Genomic DNA, 21,988 nt, shown 5'->3' with positions numbered 1-21,988 from the left:
TTACAATATTTTCAGAAGTGACGAGTCAAGCCAGAGCCTTTAAAAACATCTCCTTTTAAAAATCTGAACCAACCTGCTGATATCTGCACCAGTGAGTCATGTGCTGGGGTTGAGCTAAAACTTTTTCTGCATAAAAATGGAAAGCTCTGGGTTTTCTCTGACAGCCTTGCTGGGGGTTGTCTGTGCTGAGGATGAGCAATCTATGGCCAGTTATGTCTTTTGAATTCATCCCTCTGACCTTCAACAACTCTTTAGTGAAGCTCGGAACTTCGATTGAGTTGCCCTATGGGGTTTTTGATGCGCTGGCCGGCGATCAGTGGACTCGCTCTCAGCTGCAGCTCTGGGGAGGTGCAGAAAAAGAGCTGAAAGGTGGCTACACAAAGGTGCTCCTGAGGGTCCTCGCTGCAGCTGGGGGAAGAGCAGTGCTTCTGCCCCAGGAAAGCGTTTAAGAGCTCTGCTGCTTTCTTGTTCTTCATCAGAACAAATGTTACCACATCCAGGTTTGTTGTGAGAAAGGAAGGCGTGGATGGTCCTGGCACAGCTGAAGGCTCCAGTACTGGTGTAGCCCATGGTGCTGTTGGGGTCCTGGATGAAGAGTATTTAATCTGTCTGCAGAGGCTTCCCCTCCAAATAAACTAGTGGGTTTGGGGTGGGAGTCCAAATGTGCCTGGACCTCTGTGTGCTGAGGAGCAGAGCCCTGGAAGAGGTCCAGCGTTCACCTTATTTCTGCTTGCTCAGGCATTGTCTCCTGAGCCACAGTTCAGAGAAAACTCTTTCGTCTTTATCTGGGGACTTTCCTTGACTTAAGGCAAGGCCACGTCACCCAGTTGTATCTGGGAAAGTCTTGTGCTTTGTTTACCCAAAACAAACATGCCGAGGAGAGCTGGAGTGTAATCTGCAGTGAGCAGCCTCCCACAGACCTGGAAACCTGCGGGGTTTGCAAGCAAGGTGCCTGGAGGAGCTGAGCTGCTCGGATGTGCCTCTGCTGATTGCATCCTTATCTGGGACCATCTCTTGGTGAAGACCCTTGTAGGCACACCTTTACTTCTTCACTTGGATGTCCCTTGGTAATCTAAATAGCCTAGATCAGTTGCCAGCTGCAGAAATAACTCCCCCAAGCACTGATCTTGAGGGAGCCCACAAAGTTTTGGGTTGAGTAGCGTTGCACCAGAGTTTCTTAGCACTTAGTTTAGGCCCCTCCAGACCCAAAGAAATGTATAGCAGTGGAGGAAGAGCCTGTTGCTGGTGTTGAAGAGGAACCTTGCTGCTTTACATCTCTCCTGCAGCAGTGGCAGAAGGAGGTGGCTTGCATGGGTGAAGGACACCACTGAATTTGCTTTCACGTTGATGGAAGTATCATGCTGGGATGTTTTTGCAGGAAATGCTTGAGTAATGTTTGGAGTAAAAAGACTCTGGTAGGTTCAGATTGCTTGGTTTTTATATCCAGCATGAGCAAGTTTCAAGCCTGTAACTCTATTAGAATGTCACAAGGGCTGTTATAAACCTCAAGGAATGGAGTTTGCATGGTTTTGAAATAGGAATTGGAGCTCAAGAGTGGAAAACATGCCAGACATCCACATCTGGCCATGCAGATCATGTCCGTAGTCTGTTATTTTATCTGCCACTTCTCAGGACATTTAGTCCTCATAAGCAGGATTGTGTAACTTGAGGTGGGGGGAAAGATCGGGTTTTGCCCTTTTAAAATCTTCATCCCTGTAGATTCAGATCATGTCTTAAGGGTAGGAGAAGTGACAGGGATATCTCTTTACAACCTGCTCGCAGGAATGTTGGAGATATTCATGCCCCTGGGCCAGCTTGATGGCAATCATTCAGGATCAGTAGTTGGAGCTGCCCTGAGCCTGGCACCTGTGTTTTGCATCCCACCAGTGCACATTTCAGTGGTAGCTTCATGGCCATCCTATGGAGGTGGCCTGAACCCCAGCACTGTCCCACCCCAGCAACAATGGCATTTTGCAGCAGAAGCAGTCGATGAAAATCCTGGCTGTGAGTCAGAAGATGGGTGTCTGCCTGCATGGCAGGTGGCAGGAGGTGGGGATGGGAGCAAGCTCATGGGCATCAGCGCTGGTTCCAGAGATGGGCATTGCCAACTCCACACCAGGAGCTGGGCCAGCAGCACTGAGCTCACATCAGCCGCTCGTGGGTGTGTCAGAGGAGAGGGAGAGGATCTCGAGGTGGACAATAACGAATTGCCCTGCTCGTAGGGACCACTTACTCATTTTTCTTCCAGCTCCTCCTAGTTACTGTTTGACATATACCCTGACACCAGAGGGTTTGTGGGTTTTAATCAGTAACCCTGGGCGGTTTAGTTATCTGTGCAGATATCTAGTCCTCTTCTGAATCCTCCTCAATTCCTACCCTGAGCATCCCGCAGCAATCATCTACGCAGGAAAATTTGCACAATGTTGTAACTAACAAGAACTTCATGTATTAAGTTGTTGCTCTATTGTTTCATTAAAAAAATTAATTTAAATATGTATTTTGTAGGCTATTCGATTGCTTAAAGGAAAACAGTTCTGGAAAGGTGAAGATCTAGCTGAAACATTTTACAGCTAATATTTTCCTTCCCAGTTTGACTTCCAAATTGCATTTGTCATGTTCCTCCAAAAGCCCCAGCTGCCTAATGGAAAAAGCTTGCTTTTGCTTTTCTGGGGCTTTTTCTCCAAAATCCGTTGTTTCAGTAATAATGAGACAGGTTTCAGAGTGAAGAGATGTGAGTTACTATCCCAGTTTTAATGAGTCAAAATTTTAAGTGTTTTATTTTGAAACCAGCTTGTTAGCTTTACCGAGCAACTCTTATTCTTTTTATTTTCTACAGCACCTTGTACCATGGGACTGGTTCCATGTGTAGGATCAGAAAGCCCGGATGCTCTGATAATACCAAGTAGTTAACAGTATATCAGGGGCTGTTTCTTGGAAGTGAGGTCAAAGATTTTGTGTAATGACTCTTAGCAAATTAATTGATGCTTGATTGTCTGTGAATTCAAGAAGGAGCAAGCTGGAAAGTGAAGTTGTTTGGGGTTTTTCTTTCATTCTTCTCAAACTCCAAGCCATGCAAGGTAAATGAGGATAGGGCAGTTCCTGAAGATTACTGGAAACAGTAAATTTCTAAAGATTGATTAAATATGTGAGCTGCAGCTGCAATAAGGAAGTATTTAGACAATACTTAGATCTTGAAAAATAAACTTTATAGTAAAGGTGTTTTAAAAATGTTTTTGTGCTCTCTTGTTGTGGCTTTGTCCCTGTATTGGCTGCATTTATACCTGTGTATAAAGCAGCACCAGCTGCTTCTCTCTAAACTTTTGCTGGAGCTCTAAGAGAACCTCACCAATTCTGTTTATCTGTTGCAGGTCGAACTTCATGTCCACCTGGATGGAGCCATTAGACCAGAAACAATCTTGCACTTTGGCAGGTGAGTTGCAGGGGATAGAAGAGCTCTGGGAGCTGCAGTCCAGAGGCATCGGTCCCTCCTCCTATGCCTTCTGCTTGTCTTGTTCTCCAACAGAAGAGCTTGTGCTGGCGGGTGGGGAGAGCTCTTGTCCTTGCTGTACTGATAGCAAACCTGGCTGGTGCTGCTCTCATCTCCGCACACTGTGAGGATGTTGCAGCAGGGCTGTGCTGGTAGCAGGAGTGTGAGTGAGGTGGCCATTGGTCCTGTGAGCTGGGCAAGCCAAGAGGAGTCACCATGAGAAAAGTACAGAAGGTGTCTCATAAACGGAGCTGTCTGCTTTTGAAGTGTACCTGGGAAGTGGCACAGTCAGTGTATTCTTGTTTCTTTTTCCGCATTCCTAATTGAAAAGCAAGTTAAATAGAAGCAGACTTGGGAGTGTCTTCTCGGCAATGGTGACATACCACAGTCTTGGGAGGAAAAAACAGGTTGGGTGCTCCTCCCCATCCTGGTGCTGTGTGCCTTTGAACCCCAGCCTGTCCTCCTGCTGCTAGCCATCAAGGAGTTGTGCTGCCATGAGGGGGGCCCAGGAAAGCACTTGGCAGTGACTTAGAGAGGTTGTTTCCTTGACAGAGCCCACGAGCATCTTCTTGCTTCGGTGTAGCTTGTGTGGGAAGCACCAGGGGGAATGATTAACCAGTGCGAGGACTTGGCTCCACTGTTGTAAGCAAAATAAACGTAAGGCTTCTTCCAGCTGTCACTATTCAGAAAGCTAATGGACACTAGCAGGTACCCTCAGATGGAGAAAGTGGCAAGCTTAAAGATTTTGGGAAGTAGCTCTTAGGCACAACTCTGGTATTTTGGGGAGAAAATCAGTTTTGAGGAGGATGAGAAGTGGTTCTGGCATCCTCTGAGCCCAGCAGACTCCAAGGCAGTGTGATCCTAGGAGGGAATGCTATCTCTAAAGCAGCTTTTTCTGCAGGGAGTGACTGTATGTTTAGCAGTGCAGTCACAGTAAAGAAGGTGGATCAGGGATGTCTATCTCATTCATTGCAGGACATCCATGCAGCAAGCTGAGTGGGGATTCCTCCTGGCTCTGCCCGTGCTGCTGGCAGGCTACAGGGCTGGAACACGAGTTTGATGGACAGAATAACAGTGGGTGCTGGTTCCCTGGGGCTCTGCTGAGTCCCTGCTGCCAGCAAAGGATAAATGCCAGTGTGGTCCCCCAGGAGGGTTGTAGGAGCCCTGAAGCCCAGGAGACACCAGCCATCTGAGGATCCTGTGCCTCTCTCTTGCTTAGGATAGAAACCTCTGTTGCCTGAGTGTGTGCCGAGTTCCCTCTTATTTTTAAACAGCCCTGGCATCCCCCGGGGCTGCCAGCCCTTGGGTGCTGTGCTTGGCTGGGGTGGAGCCAGGTTGTGCTATTCATGGGCTCCGAAACTTGTGTGCACAGAAATGTAAAAGCAACGGGGCAGCGCAGGAGACTGGGGGGGACTGCTTTCATAACCTCACGCTGGACACAGAAAGCTACTTGTGGTCTATTTTTAAAGGTAAAGAGCTAGAAATAAATTTGCCAGGTGGTGGCTGACCATGTACACATAACCCGAAGCTGCTGGGATGCACAAGCCCCATTGGGCAGTGTCTGAGCTCGGTTGTTTTTAGAAACTTTGGCTCCAATTTTGTCAGGTCTGGGTCAGGCTTTGCATCTTCCCAGCCCGGCTAAAGGGTTTAGAGCCATGGCAGACCCCTCATGGGACTAGCTGTCCCTAGGAGAGGTGTCCTCTCTGTGGTGGGATGGTGTGTGTGGTGCTGCCCATGGCTGGAGGTGGTTCTGGGTAGGATGCCGAGATGCCAGTGAGCATGAGCACGTTCCCCCGGGGCAGCTTTGCTGCAGGAAGGCTCCTGGCTACTAGGTGGGTTGGATGGGGCTGCAGCAGCTCCCAGAGCCATGGTGGCAAGATCCACCAGACCTCCTCAGCCAGAGACCTGACTCCAGTGTCTCCACACTGTGAATCATCCCAAAGCACTGTCACTGCTGGGTGCGTGGAGGCAGTCCTTTGGGAAGCACACCACAGGTCAGGGAAAGGGCTTTGCTGGAGAAAACTTTCCCTGGGCAGGTGGAGGAAAACATGGGCTGGTTCCTGGAGCAGAGACTGGTGTGTCAGTGCCATGGAAAGGGCAAGGTGGGGAGGAAAACTGATGCCTTGGCAGCGATGAGCGTCCCCTGCCAAGTGCCAGCAACTTAATCTGTGCAGATGGCATGCGAGGGCTGAGCGTGGGGCTGGTTTCCTTCCTGCCATGAGCAATGTTTACTGGGCCCAGGAGTGGGGTTGTTTGTGCTGCTTCCCTGTGGATTGCTCATCGGGACGGCTGCTGGCAGTGGGAGGCTGGAGCTGTCTGTGGTGTTTTGTCTCTATTAGCAGAGAGATCCATCAATTGGCTGTAATTCATCGTGCCAGGAAAGAGGATTAAAAACAAATATCTAGTTATTATTCCTAATTTAGGTTCACATCCATGGGCAGAGTGACAGCCTGTGAGGGTGGTGAAGCCTGTAGCATCCTTGGCTCACAGCCCCCTCGAGCTCAGCTGTCACCTCCCCAGGACACCTCCACCCACCTGGGACTTCAGGTGCTCCAGGGACAAACAGCCTCTTGGAAGAGTTTAGGTGGGCTTTACCATCTCAATCCCTTTGATGAGAGCAGTTATTGGCACTGCCATTTGCTCCTGCATGGGAGATGTCCCCATCAGAGGAGATGCCACCATGACATTGGGCTTGGGAAACAGCTCGCTCGCAGGAGTTGCCGGCATGAAACCCATGAGCCACAACCCTTCTGCCTGGGAACGTCTCTGTGGTTTCTCAAGCCTTTGAGTCTGCATAAGTGGAAATTAACTTTTCTAAAGAATTTTGGCAATTCTGCTGCTAGGACTAGGAGGTGCCAAGAAATAATCCAGAGCCCCTTTAGATGAACTCCTTCTTAAACTTAAAATGTGCTCTGGCTGTGTTCCTGACGGGTCGGTCTGGGCTTGTATTTTGATTTGTTTGTGCTTTGCCTGTATTTTGGATTTCCTTTCTCCCCACTGAGATCCAGGGCTTCATCTGTGAGATTTTGGAAGGACAACATGTGCCATATCTTTTCTGTGAAGAAATGGTGTTTAATGCTGCCAGCTCAGGATGCGATTGTTGTATGAAATGGCCTGATTAAAAATGCGATATCCTTCCCCATCAGTAACGCATGGCTTCATTTTCAGGAAAAGAGGGGTTCCTCTCCCTGGCAGCACTGTTGATGACCTCCTGAAGCATGTCAGCTACAAAACACCACTGACACTTACCCAATTTCTAGAGAAGTTTAATCACTACATGCCTGCCATTGCGTAAGTACCCCACTTTCTGCTTCCCCCTCAACCCTTGGCAGGACCCCTTGGCTGACATTACTCAGCCTTGGAGGTCACCTCACCCATCCCCAGTGTGCCCCAAGGGTGACAAGTCCCGGTGATGGGTCCCACTGCCATCCCTGCAGGGGTGACCGTGAGGCAGTGAGGAGGATCGCCTATGAGCTCGTGGAGACAAAAGCAAAAGAAGGTGTCATCTACGTGGAGGTCCGGTACAGCCCTCACCTCCTGGCCAACTGCCGCGTGGATCCCATCCCCTGGGGCCAAACCGAGTGAGTGATCCCGCTGTGCCAGGGAGCTGGTGGGTGACCAGTCAGGTGTGGAGAAGACACAGCCCACGCTGGTCAGCCAGCATGTGTTCAATGTCTGGTGTAACCAAACCTCCTCTCTCCTCCAAGTGCCAGCACTCTTCCACCTCTCTTCCCCATCAATAGGATTTTTCCTCTCACAATATCCCTGTGTGCTGCTATGTTTTAATGTCCCTCGCTTTGGGCACCACATTCTGCATGTGCAGAGCAGCTGTGCTTAAACTTCTGGCTGGAGCCAATCTCCGTGTGAGGGAAAGCAATGTTTGGGTGTGGATTGCCTGCCTGCAAAATGTGAATTTGAGCTGGCAGAGATGTTGGGCAATGTTGGAGGGGGTTGACCATCCCATCCCTTCTTTACCTGTCATCCCTGCTGTGATGTGTGCCTCTGATTAAACCAGTGCTGGGCTCTGTGGCTCCTTGTACAACGTGCTGTGATGGCTGTTGAGCCCCCATGCTTGCCCCTGCCCGACTGCAGGCAGTTATGTGCCCTAATGAGATGTTCTGGCAAAGAATGGGTTCCTCTGCTCAGGCAGGATGGACATCCAGTTCCCTGAGGCTTTTCTAAATCTCACTATCATCTTTGCATGCTTTTGTGCCTGACACCTGGTAAATCTGGGCATGGCATGAGTGCAAAAGATGCTCTTCAGCTCTGGGCAGTCTCATCGGGCTCCTCTGGATGTTAAGGCGAGTGGGACCCTGGGCAGCCTGGGTTTTGCATGGGGTGTCCTGTGGGGATGCTGGGCTGGACCTGTGGCTCCTGCCTGCTTCCCTGGCGGGTGCCTGACCTCTCCCTGATGGTTTTTGCTTCCCTGCAGGGGAGACCTCACTCCAGATGAAGTCGTTAACCTCGTAAATCAGGGACTACAGGATGGAGAAAGGGATTTCCGCATCAAAGCCAGGTCTATTCTATGCTGCATGCGCCATATGCCAAGTAATGTATTGCAGCTCCCCTTCTGCTCTGCTCCCCTTCCCTGACGCGTGGCGGGGGGTGACGTCCCCTGGGTTCAGATCTCCAGAGAAATGTGGGGAAAGCCCCACTCCTGTGGCCCTGGGTCCCGTGTGGGACCTGACAGTGCTCAGAAGGAGTAGTTTTTTCCTCTGCGCCCTTCACTATGGGGAAAGGGTCTGCTAGATGCAAGAGTGGGAATCTCTGGTTACAACCAGTATCTGAAAGGTCTTGCTGGAGATACAGAAGCCTCTTCTCTGCTCTCCTGGGGAAGGTGTGATTTCTGCCTGTACCTCACTTCCTGCCCAAAGGCTGGAGCTCTCCTTGGGCCGGTTGAAGCTGTTGCCACAGCGAGCGGTTGCATTTGCCATGACCATCTAGTGGGTCTGAGAGCGAATGGTCATGGGAGGAGGACCAGGAATGAGGCCTCACACTTTCCCTGCTCATGGTCATGCTGCTACAGCAGCGTGCTCCTTCGTTAGCCTGAACCATGGGTCAGCCAGAGAGTCTGCTGGCTGCAGTCTCTGCTGCTTTAAGCTGAAAATACAAGTAAAATATACTCAAGTCACATATATAAAATGTTTTTTAATAAAATTAGCAGCTCTGAACTTCGTAGGTGCTGTGACCCAGAATAGGAAGAAAAGCCAATTTGCAGTGTTTTCATTGGGCTGCTGAGTTCTGTGAGCACCTTCCCCTGGGGAAAGATGCAGTCGGAGCTAGGTTGTATGACAGTAGCTGTTCTATGTGAAGACTTTGTTATGGATATCTTTGTATCTCACAGCAGGTTTATGTAGGCTTGGTAGGGTAAATGGTGGAAAGGTTTTTTGCTAACGACTGCACGGTTAATTTGTATCTAGAAATGTGAAAAATGATATTCTTGGAAACTGAGATTTGAGAGTGGGGTTTTTTTTTTCCCTGCCTGCGCAATCAGCCCCAAACAATACTTTGAAAACTTGTCCCATAAATTTCTGGTTTCTAGGAAGAAAACTTTTTTTTTTTTCTTTGTAGAAACCAAGAAGCTGTGAGGCAGTGTCACACTTCTCTGCCAACGCATGAGTGGCAAAGACAGAAGGTGGTGGGAGCACCCGAGGGCACACGCCGTGTGCGCTTGCACAGCAGGAGATTTTTTGCTCCTGCAAACAACTGAGTTGGCATTCTCATGCCTGTGTCCCAGAGCACCAACTCTTACCCAGAGCCAGTGATACTCTCGATACAAGAGTCTCTAGTACTTCATTTGGGGTGTGCTGCATGGTGAGAGGCTCCCCTGTAATTTGTGAATTGTTGAGAGAAAGGCAGAGATGCCAGCCAGAGCTAGCTCGTGTTAATAAAGTAATGGCTCTAACCCAGTGAGTTGGAAACTTTTCCAAAGAAGATGAAATTGCACACTTTTTTTTATATGTTAGGATGATTTTGGGGTTGTATGTACGCAGCAGGTGCCTGTTAATTATTAACACTGCTGTTTATCTCTGTTTCTTGCCCTTCTTGCTAAGGGTAAGTGTTTTATGAGCTGATAGATGCACGTCCTTTCTCAGAGGTTATCTATCCCCATCAGAGATAGCTCTGAAGTACCTGTTGGCCACTTGTTACTCTCTTTCTCGCTGATGTAAAAAAGACGGAACTGTGAGTGTTGAAGGTCAGCCTTCCAAGGGAATGACCAGCTCTTTCCCACCAGGAGTAACATTCATTGTCGTGTCTGGGGGAGTCAAGGATGCTCTGCAACAAGGCAGGGCTGACTGTCGCACAGGGGCCCCAGAGATCCCTCCCAGCTCAAACTCCTCCATCACACAACGTGTCCGATGGGCCAGCTCTTCCCTTTCCCCCATTCCCCAGCCTGGGATGAGGTGAAAGTGCAGGAGTGAGTTGGGGGATTTCACCCACGCACCGTGTTATGGCACCTGAGCTGTACAGTTCAGCTTAATCTTGGGCCAGCTGCAGAGTCACCACTGTGTTTGGAGGTTTTTTCTGTTTTCTTTTTTCTTTTTCCCCTCCCTGCCAAAAATGAGCAGAAAAACATGATGAGATCAGCTTTATAGCTGGTAAATGCATTTGATTTCCGTTTGATTGACAATGGATTAGTCAGTTGGCAGCTTTTATTTGCCTGAAGATGGCAGACCTTTCTAGGAGTTTGTTAGCTTTCTATTTGAGCATCAAATTTTAGGAAAGACCAAAGAAAATAGCTCTAGCTTTCCCGTTATGTGACCAGGATTTGTTTAGAAAAATGCTGAAGGTGCGACTCTTGCCAATGCTTTCTCCTGAACCCTGGCACTGTCTCTTCCAGGCTGGTCTCCAGAGGTGGTGGAGCTCTGCAAAAAGTACCGAAACAACTCTGTGGTGGCCATTGACCTGGCTGGGGATGAGTCTCTGAAGGTGGAGAATTCATCTGAGCACAAGAAAGCTTACGAGGTTTGTTTAATAAGCTTCTTAAAGAAATGATGAGGGAAAAATGTATATTGAGGGGACACACAGTTTGTTATTATTCAGACTGCAAACAGCTGGGACAGCTTAAAAATTCGTCGCAGCTATTAAAAACATTCTGTTAAACAGCAAAAGTATTTGTTTATATTTCCTAAATTATTAGTGGCAGGCATCATTGCTTAAACGTGGCCTTAGAGCTGGAGCTCAGCACGCGCCCTGGAGCACTGAGTGCAACGTGGAGCCTGTGTTCCCCCTGGCAGCACCTGCTGCTGGCCCTGGGCTCTGTTCCTGGGGCTCCTCGGGGAAATCAGGACCCAGGGTGGAAGAGACTGGCCTTTCCAGTCTGGCAGAAATCACTGAGCAGCAGTGAAGAAGCTGCAGTGTGAAGTGCTTCTATCAGCTCATCTCAAATGCAAAGGCTGGAATGGCTTCAGGAGACTCTCCTGGACCTCAGGGCTCTGCAGAGGCTCAAAGGGAAAGTGTTGCCCCTCGCTCTCCTTTGCTGGTGGGAGTTTGAGGTTGTTGGTGCCCTGAATCAGTGGGACAGGAGGTTGTGCACCATCACTGCCAAGAAGGACAGGGGTTTTCAAGCAGTGCTTGGGTCTGAAATGACATGGGGCTTTCTCGGGGTCTTTGCCCTGTCGGCAGGAGCCGTTACAAGGTTCATCTGCTGGGCTGGATGAACCGAGTGGTTATAAACTGAGGTGCAGGCACGGGGATTTTAATAACTGACAGGCAGGAGGGTCTCATCCTGCCATGTGTGCTGGCAGCACCCGGATCCAGACTTCCCTGTTGGAAGGATGCATCTTGTCTCTGTGCCAGGGACTCACCCAGGCTGTGAGATGCTGAAGCAAACCCCACTCCCCAACGTTGGCCCCTCTTGACCTGTGTGGCAGGGCAGTGTGTCCCCATAAATACTGCTGCTGTGCTCCATGGGGTACATAATGCATCCAGGGAAATCAGAGAGACTTGAGGTGTCACTTGGGCAGGCACCTTCTGCCTGGGAGCTCTCAGGGCTGCTGGAGGGGAAAGGGCAGGTAACGGCGAAAGCTCGGCTGTGGCTGCTGGCTGTGGAGGAGCACTGGGGCAGGAACATGCAGCCAAGGATCCTGGGATCACCGTGTCCAAGGAGGCAGTGATTGTTGGAGGAGAAGCCAAGGGAAGCACCATGTGTCCTCAGACAAATACGTTGAAAAAGGGATTAGGCCACTCCAGGGAAGATATATCCATGGATGAATGTCAGACACAAGCTCCCTCCTGGATGCAGTGGATGGAGAGGTCAGGTATCATGGGCCAGGAGGGTTAGTGGGGACATCCTGGTGCATGTGGTGTTCCTGACCACTCTGCTTTTATCTCCCGCTCCTGTTGGGATAGTTAGGAATGCCTGTCTTGGGAGTGGGGGGAACAAGAGTTTCTTGTTTGTCTTCATCCCATGTAGAAACAAGTGGAAAATCTCAGTGCTGATGTGAGTCTTGTCTTTCTTCTTGGTCTGGTACTTCAGCCAAAGGGATTTTGTTATGTTAACAAGTGTAAAAAAATAAGCTGTTTGGGAAAAATCAACACTCAGTTAAGTGTAGGGAGCACAGAGTGGGTCAATGCACATAGGGCTCTTCTGTAGATGTCCCAGGCAGGGCCTGGGTGTGCAGCACATGAGGAGCTGAAAATTAAGTAACTGGAAAAAAAACCCAAAAAACCTCACGAGTGAAAAGCCCTGAAGGAGTGTCTGGGAAGTGTCTGCTGCAAGATGGGGCTTGCTGCCTGCCTGCCACCACCAGCTGGGTGGCCCTTCTCTGGCAGGGCAGGAGACAGGCTTCCCTTGAGGCTGTGGAGCTTCCCAAAGCCCAGGCTGGTCACCCTGGCAAGGGGTTTTTCAGGATGGCCATGGAGAGCATCTCAAAATGCTCCCAAAGCTGAACCCACAGGATCCTCCCAGCTGGGCTGCCATCAACCCAGCCTCTTACAGGGAGGGAGCATCATCTCTGCCCTGGGGGCTTTTACATTCTTGCACTTGGCTGCAACCTGCCAAAAAGGTAGAAGATTCAAAGACAGGAGCTGCTGCAAAGCTCCTGCAGAAGAGCAAGAGGGTGTAGGAGGGAGAGCTTCGAGCTTGCTGCTGTCTGGAGAGGAGACAGTGGTGAGTTCACCCGGTATTAAGAGACCCCGAGGAGTTTGACTGGGCCCCAGGGGAAGGTAACCAGGCTTTCCAAGTTTCTCTGTGTCTGGCATTACCAAGCTCTTCTCTCAGTGCTGTGCTACAGCAGAGAGCGTGTGCCTCTTGGGGTGCAGGGCTCATGGGTTGGGGGCTCTTTGTGCAGAGCCCTGTTGCTTGCAGTGCCAGCCCATGGGTTTGCTGACCTTGCTGCGGGTGATGGGACAGGACCGTGTCCTCCTTTGCTTTGCAGGAAGCTGTGAGATGCGGGATTCATCGCACCGTCCATGCTGGGGAGGCCGGCCCGCCTGCCATGATCAAGGAGGTACGAGGAGCTCCCGGCTTGGGGCAGGGGGTGGGAGGGACCGGGGCATCCCAGGGCAGAGGTGGGAAGTGCCCCTGTATTCCCTGCACCAGGGAAGAGAGAAGCCCAAGTCTTCTTAGCAAATGTCAGGGACCCAGGCAGAGGTCTGGCCCCAGTGGCTCAGAGAAGGACCTCCCCAGAGCTGGCTCCATGGCATGGGCTGTACCTGTGGTGGGACAGCGATCTCTGGGCAGGCAGGAGCTGAGCTGGTGCTCAGAGGCTGTACACGGTTTTCCCATGTTCTTTAGGCAGTTTATCTCCTGAAAGCTGAGCGCATTGGCCATGGCTACCATGTCCTGGAGGACCCCGAGCTCTACAAGGAGCTGTTGAGAGCAAAGATGCATTTTGAGGTAAGGATGTGTGGTGGGAGGCTGACAGCCAGATAGCTGCTGTCCCAGTGAAAAATCAGCCCTCGCTTGGGCTGTGCTACAGCCTGGCACCCAGGTGATGGTCACAACCTGGCACCCAAGTGCTGACCATGTACATGTATGGTGACCCAGATGCCCAGAGCTCCACAGCAAAAATTATGGTGATGCCTGGCCGATTGCTGGGACCTTTGCTGCAAGGAGCCCTGGTGCACACAGCAGCTTGCAGGAGGTGTGTAGAGGAAAGAAATGGATCCTGCTCTGGCTGAGGATAAACTTTGGAGGGCTTATCTCTAATTTATATACTTCAAGCCTGTGGGCTCCTCCTCCCACAAATCAGGCTGCTGTACCAGAGCCTGGCTGGTTGGAGGGTGGGAGTGCTGGGGAGTTACTGCGCGTAGGCAGATTTCCTTGGCTTTTCCCCAGAATGGGTGTATCCAACTAATAGATGGAATATAGATGTATATACTTCATGCCAGTGATTTCTTAACTGTGGTCAACATATGCCTGGTGGCTGACTGGCCATGGGAAATAGCCCACCGGCTCCTGCCACTGTCGGGTGGGCTGTGGGCTCTTTGCATCCACGTCCTGGGATGTGCACAGCTCCCTCAGAGCAGCACTGAGGGGTAGTGGTGATCAGAGCTCTAAACCTGTGTCTGGCTGTACTAACATGCTTGGCTATCTGCCTACACAGCTGGGGTTCAGATCCACGTGATTGGTTTTTGTGTTTAACTCCCCCAAACAGGTCTGCCCTTGGTCCAGTTATCTCACAGGAGCATGTCTTCCGGACTTTGGGAAACACCCAGTAGCACAGTAAGACTTTTCAATTATGTGCAATCATAGAAGGTTGTGAGCTGGAAGATATTAAGTAACTGGAATTTGGGTTGATTATAGCTGTGTTATTGCTTTACAAAGGTAACACGCATGTAACCCCTAAGTAAAATGTGGTCCATCCTCACCCTTCAGCAAGTGGAGGGTGCAGGGTCCCTCGGGGAGCCTGTCCTGTCCCTCCTACCCCTGCTCTGAGCTGTGGGGTGGGAGATGCTGCACAGCAGCTGTTAGCCCCAGTTTGTGGGTGAGAGCTGAGGTTGCTGAACCAGAGCAGCAGACCAGTGAAGAGCAGTGGGGAGACAAGCCAAGCCCTGGGTTTGTGTCCAGCACCCCAAGCTGCAGGGACGGCTGTGAGGTCTTTGCTTTTACTGCATTTTACCCTGAAGAGTACATGACCAGTGCCACAGCCAGTGTTTTACCCACCGGTTCAACTCTATTTCCTTACAGATTTAGGAAGGATCGAGCCAATTATTCTATAAACACGGATGACCCCCTCATCTTTAACTCCAATATTGACAAGGATTACAGCATTGTGAAGGACTACATGGGCTTCACTGAAGAGGAGTTCAAGAGAGTGGTAAGTTGGCCTCAGCTGGATGCTCTGCTGATGTCCTGGGGCAGCTCAGAATAAGCTGCTTCTTTTCTGTGAAGAGTTTTCAATGGAAATCAGAACATCTTGCAGTGCCTTGGAAGCAGGAGGCTGAGGAGGGGTGCTGAGCTGGCTGGAGGGGGGTGCAGGGTGGGCTCTGCAGAGCTGGCATCACTCAAGCTGACTGCTTTGGGCTGTGTGGGTAACAGGTTGGAGTAGAAATTGTCCACTGACATCCTCACAGCAGGTCTTGGCAGTAAGGAACAAGGGTGCCTGTTGTGGTTTTTTTTTTCCCCTGGATTTGGAGTTGCAGGTATGTTATTTCAAGGCCTGGCCCAGATATTAGCAAGATTCAGCAGCTACAAAAGTGCTTTGAGTTTTTGGACGTATAACATGAGCACGCAACAACTGAGCTGGAAACAGTGACTGCTGGCTTTGGTTTTGTCACACATGGTCATTTATGTGTCTTGATAACATCCTTAATTTTCTAATTACTCACCCAAGATGGAAAGACAGGATAACTTGGGAGTTTGACTTACGTGGTTACCAGGGGAAGCTTTCCTGGTTTGTACTGGGAGTTGTGATCAGCACTTTCACCTGCATGTCTCCTGAGATACTTGCTTGGATTGGGAAGTGCAGGATGTCCTTTACAAGAGTGTCAGTCCTGCTCTGAGCTGAATGAGCCTCTTTCTCCTACAGACATCATTTGCTGGGTCTGGAAGGAGGAACAAGGACAGTTGTGATCCTGCTCTTGCAAAAGCCAGGTTGTTCCTGTGTAATAAAAGAAATGTCCCTGCAGGAGACGGAGGAGCAGGTTAAATTGCCCAGCCAGGCTGTGTCCCAGCAGTGGCACATCAGCTGCCACCACTGCTGTGCTGGGAGAAGCTCTTGTCCAGAGAGAAGCCAGGAGTGTAGGGACAGGTCTAAAGTACATATACTAAAAACTCCAAAGTATTTAAAAACCTTTGCTTGGTGCTTGCCTCCTTCCTCTTGGTGGGCCAGAGCAGTTGCCCTGTAATTGAGATGGTGGCAATGAATCTTGGAGTGGAAGGAGCCTGCTGCTGCTCGGCACCAGATGTTTGGATGTGCACAGCCACATGTTCATGTCTGATGAATCTTAATGTCTCCCTTGTGTTCCCCCTCTGCCTCCCCAGAACATCAACGCAGCTCAGTCCAGCTTCTTACCTGAGAAGGAAAAGCAGGAGCTGCTCAACACGCTGTATGAAGCCTATGGGATGGTCCCCAACGCATCGTGACCCATCCCCGTGAGCCAGCGTGGAGCAGTGGCCCTTCTTCATGTGTGCTTGACTGTTCTCTGTGCAAGTGGGAGCACCAGGAGAAGGTGCCCGGAGTCGGTGTCTACTACTGGCACCCCTGTTAACCCTTACAGTGTTAAGCAGAATCAGGCTCTCCCATATACCTACTGATCACCCCCACAAACTGTCTCCCAAATGGATATCCACTTCCTATCTTGCTGTTGTGCAAGGAGGCTGAAACTGCCTCCTGGCCTGACTCCCTTCTCCATCTGCCAGACTTTCTGTACTGCAGATGAGAACAGAAAAACCTCCCTTGCTTTTTTCTTTTTTCTTTTTTCTGTTTTCTTTTTTCTGTTTTCTTTTTTTTTCTTTTTTTCCCCTTCTTACGCTGCTTTATCTGTCCTGCTCCACTGCCTTGCCTAGCCCCTGTCTGCAGTGCAGAAATAACCACCTTTAACTATGACTGTAGCCTGGGTTAATCTTCACTTTTCTAGGAAGAAGGTGTATTAGTGCTGACAGGAGTGAGCAGGCACTTCAGAAACAGAGGCTTTATTCCCATCTGTGTGGGCAGGAGGGTTTGGCTACAGCTATATTTACCCAGGGTTAGTCTTGTACTAACAAGACTGGAACAAGAACAAGCTGGAAGCTGGTGATCTTGCCCATGCACAGGTATGAAGGGCATTTAAAAAGAAAATATATATTTTTTTGGCATCCTTTCTCGGATAAAGACTCCTGTGTGCCGGGCGTCCCGGTGGCACTGCCGCAGAAGCGCACACTTTGGGTTCAGGTGCCAGCTGTGCTCACAGCTGGCCATGACCGTGCTCATGCATGCATAGGAAGTTGGAACATATTTTTACCATTTTGGGCCAAATTTTGCCTTCTGGGACTTTTCCCAGTTTTGTACTCATCCTGGAGAATTCCTGTGAACTGCAGTTTGCTCTTCCTCTATCTTTGTTTAGGACTTGGAAAAACCATGATCGATGGTTTTAACCATTCTGCCCTCTTCTTGACTTGACGTAATCTTTAGGCACTATTAAACTGAGTAAGTAAATTAATAAGCTAGGGCCCAATGTCATGTGTTGACTCAGGTCCCATCTGAATTGCTTCTCTCAATCAACCACAACACTAGTTAGAAGTCACATCTTCAGTTTGGTGGAGAATTTATACGGAAATATTCACCAAAATTCTTAAGCCATTTTGGTGCATTATAGTATTTTTACTTACTATGCAATACAGCCATGCGTCCAGAGAGGAACCATCACTTTCTTACGTGAGTGTGTGCTGTGCTTTAGCATCCCAGGTGTCTGCCAAGATGCTTACTCCAAAGATACTGTACCAAAAAGTTGCCTTTGACAGGGGGCTGTGGTTGCCGTTAGCACAGACAGTGTGTGAGACTGGTCCAGTCTCAGCCAGCAGAGACTACATGCTGGGAGTATTTCCATTCTTTCTGGGCTTCCATATTTGTCTTCTGAGTAAAAAACTCATCTCTGAAGTACATGGTGCATATATACACCTATATATATATAGCTAGCTAGATGGATGTGAAAGAGTGAATTTCTTACTTTTATAAAGCAAATTATAAAGCATCACTTTTAAGAACCTGATTGTGGTAAGAACCAGGCTTTTTTTGGGTAATTTTTCTGCAAAAATTGTCTCTGAAGAAGAGTTGCTTGTTTGGATTCTGGACAGTTGATTGTTAATCCTGTTTAATAAAATAACAAATTTATATGAAAAGATAAATCTTCTTGCCTTTCTGTTCAAGGGAGACTAGTCCACAACCTGAGCCATCGTAGCCCAAGGCAGTTGGTAGGTGTGGTTGGGGTTTGGCAGCCCAATTCCTGCCTTCTCCTGCTTCCAGGTCAGAGCATTTTGAAAGTTAACGCAGGGCAAACCAGAGGGAAGGTGTCCCTGCTCCCTCAATAGACGGGTGAGTTGGATTTATGGATGCAGGTTGTTCCAACCTCACGTGTCCTTTTCCCTTCGGTAATCAAAGGGACGCACATCTCACTGCTAGCAGCAGCAGCACTATTGCTGTGTACTCTCCCTTTTTCAAGCATGTATCAAAAATATTTTACAATATCTTTCCCCCCCCATCTCCTGAGTTTTGCCTGGTCAGTTGATGCCAAGAGCCAGAAGCAGTGCAGCCTGGGCTGCCTGGCTGTAGGACTGGGCTGTCAGCTCAGGCAAGGGAGCATTTTGTTTGCTGAAAGACTTTTTCTGATCGTTTAGTGCTCTGTTAGAGTTTCAGGAGGTCCAGCATGCCCCTATGGTCAGCTGAAATGAAGGGCTCGGAGCATCCGTGTGCTCAGCAGCTTTGCAGGTCTGGGTGTGGCTGGATTAAGCCAGTGCCCTTGGTCTTTCAGCACAATCGGTGACGGTGGCTGACCTGGCTCTGCCACTTGCAGGGGGAACCCGATGCCTCTCGCCTGTCCTTTGAGGGTAGCTGGCCAACGAGTCCCTCATCATCTGCCTAAGTATAATTCTGGAACAGATATTTTCTGACCAGGGAGACCTAAGATTAGCCTGTGTTTGACTGCTGGAGGTCTTGCCTGGTGTGCAGTCGCTCTGCGTTGCCTTTCGGCTTTCTTTGTGTATGTCAGCATGAGCCAAAAATACTGTTCAGTGGCAGTGAGGAGAGCTGGAAATGGGGCTTAAAGACCCAACTGTGCCGTCAGCCAAGCCCAGGAGCTACCTGCTGTTTTGCCCTGAGTGTGGGGAAACGGGATCAGGCTCTTGGCCACTGTCTGGACACGGAGCTGCAATAGTCCCTGGCAGCTCCGGGAGCTGAACTGGTTTGCAGCTGCCAAAGCAGCAGATGCAGCCACTACCTGGCTGCCAAATCCTTGTTTCCTGTGGGAGCTGGAGCCATGGACATCTCTGTCCCAGCCCCACAGCCATCACTTCCCAGAGGCCCACAGACAATTGTCCCCCTGTCTGGCAGCTGCTTCTCTGCTTATTTATGGTCTTGTTTTCTCTAATAAATCTCAAACTTGTAACACACAGTTCTTCCCTAGGCTGTCAGGGTGATGCTTGTCCCTGTGTCACCAGTGGAGAGTATTTCTCAGGCCAGCTCTGCCTTGTCCCTACCCCAGCCATTGATCCCAGCTGGGCTGGAGCTGGCTCTGTCCAGATTGGCTCTGCCTGGGCTGAGGGAAATACCAGGGATGTCCTTGTAGCTCTGTGCTGCAGAGGGAACACGTATCTTCCCACCAGCACCTCTTCTGCTGGTGTCTGGGCCACTCCACCAAGTCCCAAGCCAGCCTTGTGCAGATTTTTAGTGTTTTTCATGCTCAACTTGACATCTGCTTCCACCTGGGTGCTGTGAACCCGTGGGGTTTCGCAGGCCCAAACAGAAGGACACAGCTCCTGTAACACAGCTCCACATCTCACTGTTAGTGGAAGCTGGTGTAACCACCCTGCAGCTCCAGCAGCTAGAAGGCAAAACAGAGGAAGAAGAAACATCCAGGCAGAAAAAAACACCTTCAGTACTTGAAGGCTGTGTTATTTATTCCAACAATTTATGTAGTTTTATCAAACTATCTTTAACACAAAACATGTCTCCTAAAAGAGAGAATGGTGTGAAATCCTACCAGAGATCATCTCAGCTAACAGTTTGCAAAGTTAAGCCTGAATTTCAACAGTCAAACCAGCAAAATGTTTCTCCCCCTCCCCTTAACAATATCTTAAAATGCTAAAACCCAAAGGAAAAGATGCCTGTGGGTGGTGCTGCTGGGTCTGTAGGTGGAGCTTGTCCACACAGAGCTGTGCTTTGGTCCTTTCCTGGTGCTGAGTGGCAGCAGCACGGGTGAGTGGTGCTTGACGTGAAGGCAGCGGGACTGGCTGGGTCCCTTCCCCACTGCCCACCCTGACAAGGGACCACACGGACAGTCCAGAGGCCAGGTCACATCTAAGATGCAGATGAGGGTGAGGCTTAGAAAAAACCCAATAATCTAAATTTCTAAACTATGGAAACAGAATAAATAATAGTGTAAATTTGCAAAGGAGGAAGGTACCTTGGACAGGAAAGTCTGATGTGTCTATTATTACTGAAATTGTTTTTTTCCCCAAGGGGAAAATTGCAGCTAAGGCATCTTGAGAATGGCTCATATCCCTGCAACCACGGCAGTGTTGCTCTAAATCATTAGGGATGGGAGCAGAAGTCTTTTGGAGGTGCCAGTCCTTGCACAGCATCTCGTGACTCTCTAAACAAAAACGGTTGCAGCAGAGGCATTTGACAGACAATTCGCTGTTCCAGGTTGGCTTTTGTCTGCCGAGTCAAGAGCAATTTCTTGTTTAATGTTCACAACAAGGCCCTCCTCCTGCCCATCCCACCCCCTGTACACTGTCACGGGGAGGGGCTGTTTTCTTGCTCCTTTGGTCTTGCTCCAGGGTCGTTCTCAGAAGTGCCATCTCTTTGGCTTTCTGCAGGAGGGAGGATTGGGAAGAAAGCACGGTTACACTCTGCTGAGGACACAAGCCATCAGTAATTGCTAGAGCTGATTTTATTCAGATTGCCACCTGAAGACCTATCACTACCCTCCTGTGGCCAGATATTTGGCTTAAGAGTATTGGGTTCTCCCTTCATGTTCCTGGAGTACAAACCCTTCTCAACACATCTGGTGATGCTGGGAAGGAGCCTCGGGGCAGGGATGTGCTCTCCTTGTCTAACCTGTGACAGCAACTTGCAAAGTGCTCCAGGAATGTCTGTCCCACAGCCTGGCAGCTGCCTGAGCTGCTCTCTGTTAGAAGAGCTCTAATTGGTGACCTGTGCTAGTAAGGGTGTGCTGGGGCAATGGGTTCTAAAGTGCTTTTATAGTTACAGATTGTAGGTTGGAAGAGTAAAAGAGAAAGGGCAAAAAAAAATAGTTTATCCCCTGCAGTGGTGCTGCCTGTTTTGTGGATTAGTGGTGAAATCAGGCTGACTGGTTTGCTTGGGCTCTGGACGGAGGATTTATGCTGGTTGTAGTCAGCTGGTTGGCGTGTATTGAGCAGGGTGATACTGCTGCCCTGTCTGGGCTACTGGGGAAGATTTGGAGACAGCTGGTGGTGTTTAAAATTATTTCTGTTGTTATTTAAAATACTGTGGAACTATTTGAAGGCTGATTAAAAACAAACAAACAAACAACAACAAAAAACTAACAGAGGAAAAAGCAAACCACAACCCATCCCACACCTGATTTTTATGAAGCCTAAGATCTATCTGATGTGTGATTTGCCCTGGGAAGGCTGTTGATCAGTCTGTGTCCTGTTTGAGCACTTGTGCCTCTACAAACCAACTGAGCAAAAGGCCTTGGCTGGAGCATGCAGGGCTCGTGTGTTGGGAACGCCGGGACCATTCCCTTGGTTGCAAGAGCCCCTTGGCCCAGGGAGTCTCCCACTAGCTGAGTACCCACCAAGCATGAAGGCACTGACTGCAGCAAGGAACGGGATGTTCCTCCTGAGCATGTGTGATGCTCCCAGAGGCAGCACTGGTTAGCTGTGCTACCATTTCATGCCATGCCCTTCCAGCATGTGTGCCAGGAGCTGGGCTTACTGGTGTCTGCAGCAGCTCACCTGCTCCTTTAACAGTGAGGTCACCTAGGTCCTCAGTCAGCTTTCGCGTGCTGATGTTGGTTGCATCTAGTTGGATGTCGTGGACAGCGTTCCTCCGACCAGCCCGATCGCAGGAAATGAAGTCAGTGTATGTGCTGGACTCTACCTCCATTGCATCTCCATATATCTGCAAAGTGCTGCAGAGAAAACACAGCTGTGAGGTCAAGGATGCTCAGCAAGCCTCGCATTATGGCTCCCTCCAGGTTAGGTTACTCCATGGAGTTAAATTACAGCATGAAAAAATAGTCCCTGTAACTCTGCTCCAGTTCCTCTAACAGGAGCTACTGCAATCTCAGATATCAACCCCGTCACGTGGGGCAGCGTGCTGGGTGACCCACCGTGCAGGGTGATCCGTAGTGCTGGGTGACCAGTGTGCC

At 49.7% G+C, this 21,988-nt stretch overlaps 2 protein-coding genes across 2 annotated transcripts; one reads left to right on the top strand and one right to left on the bottom strand.

The window, feature by feature from the left end:
• Positions 1-212: 212 nt before the first annotated feature.
• ADA (adenosine deaminase) lies at positions 213-16,019 on the top strand. Its single transcript, XM_010162323.2, has 11 exons — positions 213-383; positions 3,369-3,430; positions 6,656-6,778; positions 6,925-7,068; positions 7,920-8,035; positions 10,329-10,453; positions 12,868-12,939; positions 13,227-13,328; positions 14,089-14,156; positions 14,622-14,751; positions 15,918-16,019. Exons 1-11 carry the CDS (start codon positions 213-215, stop codon positions 16,017-16,019), a joined length of 1,215 nt encoding a protein of 404 aa, XP_010160625.2.
• A 4,345-nt stretch (positions 16,020-20,364) lies between these two features.
• On the bottom strand, positions 20,365-21,723 carry PKIG (cAMP-dependent protein kinase inhibitor gamma). Its single transcript, XM_010162322.1, has 2 exons — positions 21,573-21,723; positions 20,365-20,441 (listed from the first exon to the last, which is right to left on the bottom strand). Exons 1-2 carry the CDS (start codon positions 21,721-21,723, stop codon positions 20,365-20,367), a joined length of 228 nt encoding a protein of 75 aa, XP_010160624.1.
• Positions 21,724-21,988: the final 265 nt, after the last annotated feature.

Source organism: Antrostomus carolinensis, unplaced genomic scaffold (genome assembly GCF_000700745.2).
Source record: "Antrostomus carolinensis isolate BGI_N321 unplaced genomic scaffold, ASM70074v2 scaffold28642, whole genome shotgun sequence".
NCBI classification, from domain to species: Eukaryota; Metazoa; Chordata; class Aves; order Caprimulgiformes; family Caprimulgidae; genus Antrostomus; species Antrostomus carolinensis.
Note: the sequence above shows the minus strand (reverse complement) of the source record. Positions and strands in the feature narration are given on the sequence as shown.

Coding starts and splice junctions, on each gene's coding strand:
- ADA (XM_010162323.2), top strand. CDS start 213: ATGTCTTTTGAATTCATCCCTCTGACCTTCAACAACTCTTTAGTGAAG. Junction 384..3,368: donor TGAAAGGTGGCTACACAAAG/GTGCTCCTGAGG, acceptor TATCTGTTGCAG/GTCGAACTTCATGTCCACCT. Junction 6,779..6,924: donor CACTACATGCCTGCCATTGC/GTAAGTACCCCA, acceptor CCATCCCTGCAG/GGGTGACCGTGAGGCAGTGA.
- PKIG (XM_010162322.1), bottom strand. CDS start 21,723: ATGGAGGTAGAGTCCAGCACATACACTGACTTCATTTCCTGCGATCGG. Junction 20,442..21,572: donor CCTCACTGTTAAAGGAGCAG/GTGAGCTGCTGC, acceptor TCCCTCCTGCAG/AAAGCCAAAGAGATGGCACT.